The sequence below is a fragment of the Brassica oleracea genome, chromosome C4 (assembly GCF_000695525.1).
Source record: "Brassica oleracea var. oleracea cultivar TO1000 chromosome C4, BOL, whole genome shotgun sequence".
In the NCBI taxonomy this organism is placed as follows: Eukaryota; Viridiplantae; Streptophyta; class Magnoliopsida; order Brassicales; family Brassicaceae; genus Brassica; species Brassica oleracea.
The window spans coordinates 40,686,421-40,698,006 of NC_027751.1; the positions used below are offsets into that span (position 1 = coordinate 40,686,421).

Sequence of the window (11,586 nt, forward strand, 5' to 3'; positions counted from 1 at the left end):
CTGAGAGATTTAGGGCAGCAAAATCCAAGTTGATTTTCGACATCTCAAATCATATATCAATCAATTTTAGATCTCATAAAATATTTAAAATACGGTCATAAACAAGACATGCTATCAATTCAATACATTTCTAATAAGCAAACAAGCCACACGACCAAATGTGATATAATGCAATAAGGCCACACAGATTTATCAAGCAAGGGTATCGACCAAACAAGCAATTTCTATATGTTTTCATGTGGTCATATGGTTATAATGCAAACCTAGCATACTGATTCTATATGTACAGGAGTGGAATTATGGAACCTCAATTTAAAACAATCAGAACATACAAAGGTGATAATAATCAGATCATGCATATAACGTAAACATGTTGGTCAAGATGATATATGATGCAAACTGGCCACACAGCCAAGGAGATATGATGCACTCAATTTTAGCAATCAGATTCAATATGTGCAAGGGTAATATTAAAACATTCTATCATGATTTAGCAATTAATCAATCATTTTCAGGTATGAGATTTAGCTAGACTAACAATCAGCTTCAATTAGGTTTTATCAAGACTAGCAATTGGATCAATAATCAAAAATAATCAAACGGATTCAAGCATTACACAATTTAGGGTTTCGATCCAAAAATAGGGTTTCAATCATGAAAAACCAAAACAATCAGTTTCAAGGCTGATTCTATCAATTTTATTAATCAGTTTCAAGGATGATATTTATCAGTTTCAAGGCTGATATTAGCAAGATGGAATCAAACAATCTGATTTTAGGAATACGCAAATTAGGGTTTAGGGTTTCAATTCGAAATTAGGGTTTTATCAATCAATCAGCTTCTAGCAAATAATCTTAAACCTCAGAACAATTGATTATATCATGAAACTATCAACCTAGTATAATATGAAACCTCAAAACATTCAATTCAGATTATGCAATACAAGGATTCTGTTTTAGGGTTTATCAATTCGAATTAGGGTTTATATTGTAACAGATTCTAACATGCAATATTAAACCTCAAATCATTCAATCGTGCTGATAACGTGTTGTAAATTAATGGGAGAAAGAGATTGTTGAATCAGACCACTAAAGGAGTTGAGCCGCGAGCTGGACACGAACGGGACGCGAGCTGGAATGGATCGAGTCGCTTCTATCGGGTCGCGGACGTCCTTTGTTGCTTGATCGGGAATGCCTTGATCGTCGGACGCGGGCTATCAGATGCTGTCGCGAACGAGGAAGAGGTCGCGTGCTGGAGCTGCTCTCGGGTCGCGAACGTCTGAGCTAGGATCAAGAACGCCTTGGGCTGAAGCTGATCGGGGACGCGAGCTTGAACAGATGCGGGAACAAGAGACGTGATCGGGGTTTAGGGTTCGTCGGATCGCCGGCTAGGGTTAGGGTTTTAGGGTTTTTCGATTTGGGTATTAGCTTAGGGATTTAGAGTTTCGTGCTGATAACATGTTATAAAAGTAAAGGAAAAGTCTATCTTTATTCATAACATAGAGGTTTCTTATATAGAAGATTACACCGTCATAGATAAATGGAAAGATTACAAATCATAATCTCTTGGTTATGAGCCATCCACAATCTGGTTCATAACAGCAAAATGGTTTTTTTTCCCTTGTGGCGGGAGAATTTTTTGACATGTGCATTATCTAACTATTTTCGCACTAACTATTATCGTATGAAGTTTAATAATGTATTTTATTGTTCACTGAAATTCAAGATGAATAAAAAAACTAAATAAAAATATAAAAATATATTTTACATATTTAATTTATTCACAACTAAAATTAACATAATTTTTTGTTATTTTATTATTTTTACCATTTTCTATTATTTAATTTACAAATTATATATTTATTTAACTATTAAAAATATAAAATGACCACACTAATAAGAAAAAATTAGAGTGCAATACATAATGTAAACATAAAACTTCAACAGTCACAGAGAAAAAACAAAATATCATAGTAACATTAACTCAATAAAGGTTTAGTGGTGAAAAAAGATCAACAAAGAAAACTAATCTATCTCATCTTACCATATAATGTTTTGGCTAGAACAAAGAGATATCAGAAAAAAGTTAAAAAGATAAAATATGAGACAAAGCAATATCCAGAACACAAAGGGTCGCGATCAAACATCAGTTGCAAAAAACCAAAAAAACGGGTTAGAGAAAGAATAATCATCGAAAGAATAAAGTCACCACGAAACAAAAAGACGCATGTCTAAAGCACCATAAGCACAACTATCAGTTAAGAGATAAAAAAAACACCTTACAAACTAGATAATCACATACAAGGCGCTCATGCCAGCAAAGAACCACAAAACTCTGAATAAAAAATACCAAAGCTTCAAAAGATTAACACCGCACACCTACACCAAAGGATACATGAGAAGAAGATAAACAACCTGAGTGGGGGAGAATGAAAGCCAACCACTGAGAAACCAAAGCTTAAGCTTGAGACCATGGACAATCTTCCAGGCGCACAAAGCATACACAGATAAAAACACTATCCAAACATGGATTAGCAAATATGGCGAAAGGGAGAGCCACCAGAGACGTGATCATCAATGAAAGGTGCATCGAGATGAGAGAACAAAAAGATAAAAAGAGACAAAATGAAATCAACAAACCGTGGAGCCATCCTCGAGCTATAAAAAAGAGCATAGAAGTCAGATCACCAAAACTCAGATCTTGAAAACCAAGACGAGCAGAGACTATTGGCGGCAAACCAACGACGAGGAATACAACATCAATGACAACTAAACTCTGATCCAACTCAAGGAGACGTAATTTCTAACCTTAGCCAAAACCTAAGGAAAAAGATGACCAATATTGACCGAAATAAAATATAAAGCCGTAAGAAACAACCGCACAACATGGAACTAATATGTCTGATCTATAACAAATACCAGATAATCTCACAGAAAAAGAAGGTGAGGAAAAACAAGAGCACAGAGGTGATTCTTTTCCCAATGATGATTAGAAGCACTGCACACCGAATAGGTAAACGAAATACATAGATGGTGATGACTCATGGTCAAAATATGGGGGAGAGTGCAAAAAACATCTAAAAAGAGTAATGTGAAAAAATGTGAAAAATTAAAATACAATTTTGATGCCGTTAATCTTAGAATCAACAAATGCTTAAAGACAAAGTTATTGAAATTCAATATATTTTACATCAGAAACTCACTTCACCACTAACAAGTATTATTATACATACAACAGCACATTATTAAAAAAAACACATAATATATTAACTTATTACCTACTACCACATAACATAATATCAAATAATGCTCTTCACAAATAAATACCGACCACATAATTACATCATCCAAAAATCATATTTAATAACAATAAAACAATATTCTGCGCGAAACGCAGACACCCCCTAGTTATTAAAATAAAATCTAACTATAAAATTAAAATATTTATTTTTAATTGTAAAGTTATTTTAAGAATTTTATTATTTTTATTTTCTATAAAAATATATTTAATGATATTATAACTTCTCACCCGTCCATGGCTAACGAGTTCTCACGCCCATTCATTCGGCCCGTGGGCCCATCCCGTCTAATGGGCGTTGAGTTAATTTTTCAAAACTCGAAAGTCTTGTTTACTGATCCTACATGTCTTTTCCCGTGCTTTAGCCTAACTTGTACGGTGTCGCGGATCGCCGATAAGTACCATTTTCACTATTCTAGCCGAAGCATGTTTAACCATGAAATTTTAAATGGATGTGTGACGGAAAATGTAAATCAACTTTAGTAAAGTGACATATATAGCAAAATCAATTATTTTAAATTTTTCCATATCCACGGAATGTTACGGATATTTTGAAGGTATTTCTCTTTTGTTTGTTCCAGCATTTAATTTCTGTATTGTCACCCAATGTTTTTCGTTCTAACAATCAAACATTACTCCACAGGACAGGTAAAGAAAGCGAAACTAAACATATCATTTTTAAAATAATCTATTTGCCCGTAACAAGACAGCAATCCATACAAACGCAACGAATTATGATTGTATCAGATTCTGATGACTCAAAAGATAGTTAGTTTTACGAACGCAACGAATTATGATGGTATCAGATTCTGATGACTCAAAAGATAGTTAGTTTTACGATTCGTGAATGTGTGTTTTCTCGTATAAACGATTTAAATGATCCTGTTGAATATTCGAGGATCCGATTGGTAATAACTGTAGCTTTAAAAATTTTTGCTGTAGAAAAAAATCTATACCGTGGTTTTAAATTTTATTTTTGTAGAATTTTATGAAAGCACTAAAAAATTGCTTTGGATATTTGGCTCTGCAGAACATTTATACAGCTATAGGTTATTGCTAGAGCTGTGGTCTCAAAAAAAAAATTTAAAGCTTAATTGCTCTGACTTTAGTGTTTTAGAAATAAATATGGCTGTTAACATCACCTACGACTACTAACAATCACCATGAAGTAGGTGTAAAACTAAAGCATCATAAAACACGTGGATGATTCCACCGAATTTCGTTTTGTTTTATTATATACTTTTGGGCTTACGTTATATGTTCACGTTTTTGAAGATTTCATTGTCCATAGCTTTGATTTGAGATCAATAATTTGATCTAGACTCTGATACAATGGAATAATTAGGAACAGTTCTTCATAAATTATTTGAACACTTCTAACTCATCGAAAGTATTTGAATAAATCATTGATGCTGTCATCTTTTTTATTTTTAATAAAATCATATATTATTTAAATTTAAGAAAGGTCTCAAATTCTATTAGAGGAGTATGTGAAACAAGATAGAAAAGTAAAACGAGCAATACGGTTTACCGCGTAAAATACAAGATGATAATACTATAACTCAGTAAGAAACAATATAAAGAAGAGATCGAAAAGCAAGTCAGATCTCATAAAATATCAATTGACCAAATCTATATATATGAAGTTGAACAAGTCATTGACAGTTTGATTTGCAGATAAGCTTAGAGATGTTCCATTAAATAGCCACATCAATCTTAATAAAGATATTTTGTTTGAAAAGTACAAGTTTTTTTGAAAGAATATTACATAGTTCAAAAGTAACACAAATGGATCTACCAAATACTTATTGACTGAGATAACACCTCCCCCTTCAAATCGAATCAATTGAACTGTTTATTTCTTCTCATTCATCTCAAATTTTCATTCCATAGAACTACTCGATCGATATAATGAAAAACCTTTAAACTTAAACTATTCGATTAATCAAAAGAAAATTAAAACTTATTTTGTATAAGCCAAATTATCGCCAGCATCATCATCTTTTTCAAAAGTCAAAGTCCTTCAACAACTTTTTAACTTGTTCAAGTGTCACAAACAAAATCACCGTGAACGGTGCTTGTCTCGACACCGTCGGCCAAAACCCTTTATACAAGGCCATGATCCCTTCCGCTCTCACCGTCTTCAACGCACAATCAACCGCTCCTTTATACGGCGGCGCGGTCCCCGCAACCACCTTCATATTCATCACCCTCGTCTTAATCACATCCACCGGATTCGACGCGACCGACGCCACAACCCCCGCCGCGAAACTCGAGGTCACGTGAGTCCCGAGCCCGTCCCTCATCAACCCTTTCTCCAAAATCGTCTCTTTCACCGAGTCGTAAGTAGCCAGCTGCGACGCCGTCACGAGCATCGCCCTGTTTATCGTCATCGACGATCCTCTCCACAGAGACGTGACCCCTTCGCCGCGAACCATCTGCGCGATCGCGTCCAAAACGCTCTTGTAGTTTCTCCGATCGACCAACGGGAGACGACCGTCGGCTTGCATGCGTACCATCGCGACATCCGCCGGGTTTCCGACGGCGGCTCCGATCCCTCCGGCGATGAATCCGGCGGCTAGTTTGCGGGTTAAAGGAATCGACTTTGTTTCCGGGTCGGTCCATTTGGTCTTCAAGATGTCGTATAGACCCATGCGAGTCGTCGAGTAGAGAGTCTGACGGAGAACGGTGGCGGAGACGCCGGAGAACAGAGCGCGCGTGCCTTCTTGTCGGATGATACGAGATCCGATGCCGATTATACCCACGCGCGGAGGAGGTGGAGGCGCGTGGACGGCGGCGGAGGAGGAGGTCTGGAAAGCAAGCGCTGGTCGGAGATTTGTCTGAACGGGAGCTGATTCGCCTTGGAGTTGCATTCGGACCTTGATGAGATCAAGCGGGTGGGTCGAACAACCCGCTACGATCGATGCGATGCCTCCTTCAGCGAAACCCTTAAGACCCATTTCTTGTATTTATCAAATCGAAAATCAAAAAAGTCAGGAAGGTTAGATTTTTATTCCGAGAAAATCTGAGTGAAAATTTTAAAAAGGTTTGATTTTTTTTTTCTTAGAGAGACCAGTTGGAATTGGAGCTGATCTCACTGGAGATTAGGAGATGAGAATGGAGACCGAAAGCTATAGAAGAAGAATGAGGAACTTGAGGTCTCTGAGACATATGCCGTTCAGACAAAAGTTTTTTTTTAGAGAGAGAGAAAGAGAAATGGTGACAGATTGATTGTTTGATTGTTGTGAGGTTGGAGAGAGGAGACAAGTGTTTAAATAAGGGAAGAAAAGGAAGCGCGGAGACTTGTTTACTATTTTGCGTAGAGTAAAAAATAAATAAATACACGTTTTCCTTTTTAATTTGGTAGTATCTTTAGACTTTCCTATATATTCAATTTTTGAAATATTCTTTCTTTTTTTACAAAGAAATGGAAGCTCAATTCAATACGTACTTTTATTATTCAACGGACTTGATTAACTCATCTCACACTACGAAAATGAAAAGTAAGACTTTAGAACAAATTAGTGAAGTCCATTTGTTAAAAAAAGTGGTGGTAATCGCTAAATTGGTAACTTATGTAGTTATGTTCACACAAAAAGAAGAATTAGAGGGAAAACTTGAATTTCGAACACAAAAAGAAGAATTAGAGGGAAAACTTGAATTTCGATAGAATTAGTTGAAAAAGTTAAGATTTGTTAAATTTCCCTAGAGTTATTTGTATATAGTTTTGTTATCTTTTAGAGAGTTTTGTTTATTTCTAAGATCAATTAAAAATCTATTTTATAATGATTTAGATTATTAACATCATTTCATAAAATATAGTATTATTAAAAATTAAAATTTCGGACTAACATTAAATTTTAAATGAAATTTTAAAAGTCATCAGATTGATAATCATGGATTTTAAAAGGATGTCAAAATTTACGAACTAATCAGAATTAAGTTAAAAACGGAATATATAAACTAGTAACAATAAAATTTAATAGTTCCTTAAACAATACAATTCCAATTCCCACTAACTCCTAGTATATTTATTTTAAAATATTCTTCTTACAGTTTTCATGTAAAAATAATTACCTTTTTAACAAATTTAAATAGTAATTGACTAATATCATTAAAATTGTTGAATCCAATAACATTCTAGTACAATGCATGACACATGTTTTACACTGTTTAGTCACAAATACAGCTATATATCTTTAGTTACAAAAATATACAGCTATATATCTGAAGAAATTTTATTTTATTTCAAATCAATCTTGACAACACAAAGAAAAAGTTATTTGCTTTGGCATCGTTTTCACTATATCGTACCGGGTTGGTAGCGTAATTCATTCACTGGTTACAAAACTCAATGGCTATTTTCCCCCCAAATGAATTACCCCACATTCACTTCATCACATGGGATGCTTCCTTTTTGTCAGAGATTCTCCAAGAAGAGATTCTTTTCCTCACCAACTGTTTTAAATTCATTTCATAAATTTATATCCATGTTACCTACCAATGGAATGCGATGATTTTCCCAGGGCTACATAGTACATACAATGGAATGCGATCATTTTCCCAGGGCTACATAGTACATACCATGGTTTAAATTTGGTTTTGGTTAAGGTTTTTAAGGTATTGTTTTGTCATTAAATATAAAAGGTATTTTCTAAAGTAAAAAAAACATTATAAAATGTGAAGTATATCTATTAATTGTTTATTTTTCGGCAGCATGCATTGTTCAATTAATTTTGAGAAAATCAAAATACATATCGAATATGGTATCAGAAACCATACGGTAAAGTTTGAGTGTTAGAGATCTAAGAGCCATCCAATTCCAACGTGATAAAAAGATTTGTTTAAAATCAAAGAATCTTCTTACAGCCTCAGAGACTTACCTACCTCTCACTAGGCCATCGATGGCTCTTAATGCATCTCATGAAGATAAATTCCACGTTTCTTTATTTAATCATGTCTTCTTTCTTTTTTAGGCTAAAATATTTAATCTTATATACAGAACACATGCAAATTAATATTCAAAATTATCAGATTTTACTATATGCCAATGTTTTCAAACCAAACCCGACTTACCTACCTCTCACTCACTACACCATTGATAGTCATTAATACTATCTTATGAAAATTGGATGTAGCATGTTAAATAGCTTTATGATTATTGTTAACCATCATATTCTATAAAATAAATACTTCAAAATTTATATATTTATAAACTTTATAGATAGCGATATATCTTTTTAATCTATTAATATGTGGTTAACGTTCGAATCAGTTATCCAGTGATCCAAAAATAATTGTTTAACTAGATTTTGATCCGCGCTTTCAAAGCGCGGATTTATTTTTGTTTTTTTTTTCAATTGACAAATATTTAGTAAATGTCACATTTTCATACATTTGTATTTTATTTTATAAAAGACTTAAAAATTTTATCTTTATTTATCGTATTTCATTATAAATGACTATTTATGTTAAAAAAATTAAACTTTATTTTTTTAATGAATTAAGTTGGTATAACTCTGATAAATTAATTTTATTATGGGGTTAATATTTTAATTAAAAAATTATATACTTTTAATAAAGATTTATACTTTTCAATAAAAAAATTCAATTATTTTTATGAATGCTTAAATTATATTAAGAAAAGAAAAAAATAATAATTAAGAATAGTTGCTAAAAAATTATTTGAACTTGGACTCAATGGTCCAAAGGAAAAAAAAAGGTGAGAATTGAATCTGATTTTTTAATAGGCCCAAATGATTTGGGCTGGATCCAAAAATAATGACCCAATATAGATTTGTTATTAATATTACTTAATTGCCCTTAATGAAACATGCAATGTTAGTGAAGGAAACATGCCCCTAAGGTAATTATGACAATAGGATCCTGCTTTAATAGTATAGATGTCTAGGTCGATAAATATTATTCATAACTCTTCTATTTCTATCTAAGCGAAAAAAAAAACCTCTTCTTTTTCTATTTAACTAGTCCACACTAGTTTCATATTTCAGGTTTATTAGAAAATCCAAAATGAATAAAATATTCCACTTTTACCCAAAGATTAATCGGGTCCTGGTCTAGAATACCTCATGATGTGATGTAAAATAACTCGAAGATAGTTGCAAATTAACCTAGCTATAGAGTTGAAGAGGTTGCAAGGTGCAACTTGAATATAGTTTTCTGTTTGTTGTAAACTTGCATATAGTTGAACATGACCACACGTCACGACGTTGCATTTTTCATATTGTTTATGTTTTGTAAAGTTACGATAACAGATTGAAACCGATATATTATGCATCTTGCCAAGTCCTAATCCTTGTTGAAACCCTTAAGAAATCAGTTGTACAAACTCAAAGCTATGCTATTTTTTTTTAATTTCTGGTCATTTATAACTAGTTGTCACAGTTATCCAATACAAGTCACAGGTATACTGAAATAAATATAATTAGCGAGTAAATAAATAAATCAGAGTTGATGTATTATGGTTAGTGGCTCGAAGGGGACATTTGGGCCAAAAAGAGTCGTAAATAGTTGGCTAATGACTTGTACACCTCTCCCGCCGAGTAAAAGCCGTTTTAATTAAAATCTTTATTACAAACTCACACGTGTCTCCGAGGATGTAGGAGCGGCCGAGAGTTGACTGTTGACTCATTCAACTTTCCCACTTTTTAATAAGAAAGTAGTCTCGAGATGCTCTGGTGGGCCTATATATCATCGTTTGTATTGGGTTTATCTATGGGCCTATGCATATAAAATGAAACACGAGATGACTTCCTTGAACCTGTTTCATCCAAGAGAAACTATATTATTGGTACAGATGATTTCCTTGAAGATGGATATAGATTAGATGATGCTATTAAACGATTGATTAAAATGTGTCAAAGTTACATTGTCATTTCCCTTTGTACTTTGCTAACAAGTTACTATTTCACACAATTTTTAGAAGCAACACGCACTTTTTTCTCATGGAATATGACTTGTTTATGTCAACATTTCAGGGTACTTTATGGATGGTAATTCGTCCATTATTTTTTGGTTATAGAGATCAAGCACAAGAAGAAGAAGAAGAAAACAAGAATCAGTAGAACAATAATAAGATGTATACATATTACAATAAAGCAACTACATCATGCCAGAAACAGACAACAACAACAAGAAGGAGAACATGCATCAAACAACAGCAAAAGAATAAGAAACATTACAAACATGTGCAAACAAAGTGTGTGAGAGAAAGACGGTAATGTGTTGTGTGGCAGAAGCTAAAGAGCTTAGCTTCTCACTTGGAAGGTGGTGGAGTGAAGAAAGGGATGGTAGGAATGCTAGTGGGAATATTAAAGGGGAAATTGTTTGGAATGTTAAATGGGAAATTAGGAATGTTGATTTGTGGAAAGTTTGGGATACTAATGGGTTGTGTCGGGTTAGGCAATGAAGGTATTTGTGTGCTCGGTAATGGTGGAAGCGCTGTTGGTTGAGGAAGAGTTGGCTGAGGAAGCGAAGAAGGCATTGGTGGTGGCATTGTGGGTTTAGGAAGAGGTGGGAACGTTGTTGTAACCGGTGGCTGAGTCGCTGGTGTTGATTGGAGAAGATGGCGACGAGCAGATAGACCGGTGAATAAGCTTGTGAATGTCACTGCAATGACAAGGGATGATAACCAGGAGACCATTTTTTGGGATTTTGGGTTTTTGTTGTACTAGAGAGAGAGAGAGGAGGGGGTTCGTGTTTTTTTTTTGGATTGATTGAGTGAAGATGGAGTGGGTATGAATGAGTCTGTGCGTATTTATAGAGGAGTTAATTAGGGTTTGAAGTTTGATGAGAAGTAGGTGAGGGAGGTTTGAAGAAATTGTTTTTGGTGAAACTTACTAACACTTACTTGTCCCACAAGAAAGACTTCTTAACCAGAAGCCACTATGACATTAGCACTTAATCTTTGTTGACCAACGTTAGGTTGAAAGTGTTTTTAAAATCTGATAGAAAATCCTGCTTGATTTTATTTATCATATTATATTTTTCCATTATAATATTATAAAACATATTTTCATATGAAAAATTATATACGTCTGCAAACGAAGTGTGTGAGATCACACATAGATGGTAATGTGTTCTACACTGGTTATTAATTTAGATAATTAGATTAAATAGTAAAGAAGTCACACATTGGTTAAAATTATTAGAAAACATATATTTATAGATGTGTTAACTAAAGAAGTTAACTGGCAAGAGTGCTCATGTCTTCCTTTATAGAGTTAGTCTTCAGTACATTTGGATCTAAACAGACCCATCACCTTATCA

At 33.8% G+C, this 11,586-nt stretch overlaps 2 protein-coding genes across 2 annotated transcripts; both read right to left on the reverse strand.

Annotated features, from left to right (window-relative positions):
• Positions 1–5,016: 5,016 nt before the first annotated feature.
• LOC106336662 (mitochondrial uncoupling protein 5) lies at positions 5,017–6,550 on the reverse strand. The gene has a single exon (XM_013775562.1). The coding sequence runs from the start codon at positions 6,255–6,257 to the stop codon at positions 5,304–5,306; it is 954 nt and encodes a 317-aa protein (XP_013631016.1). The 5' UTR covers positions 6,258–6,550; the 3' UTR covers positions 5,017–5,303.
• Positions 6,551–10,359: 3,809 nt separating this feature from the next.
• LOC106340870 (vegetative cell wall protein gp1-like) lies at positions 10,360–11,028 on the reverse strand. Its single transcript, XM_013779701.1, has one exon. The coding sequence runs from the start codon at positions 10,958–10,960 to the stop codon at positions 10,574–10,576; it is 387 nt and encodes a 128-aa protein (XP_013635155.1). The 5' UTR covers positions 10,961–11,028; the 3' UTR covers positions 10,360–10,573.
• Positions 11,029–11,586: the final 558 nt, after the last annotated feature.

Bases quoted from the DNA above. Each gene is read 5' to 3' on its own strand.
- LOC106340870 (XM_013779701.1), bottom strand. From the start codon at position 10,960: ATGGTCTCCTGGTTATCATCCCTTGTCATTGCAGTGACATTCACAAGC.
- LOC106336662 (XM_013775562.1), bottom strand. From the start codon at position 6,257: ATGGGTCTTAAGGGTTTCGCTGAAGGAGGCATCGCATCGATCGTAGCG.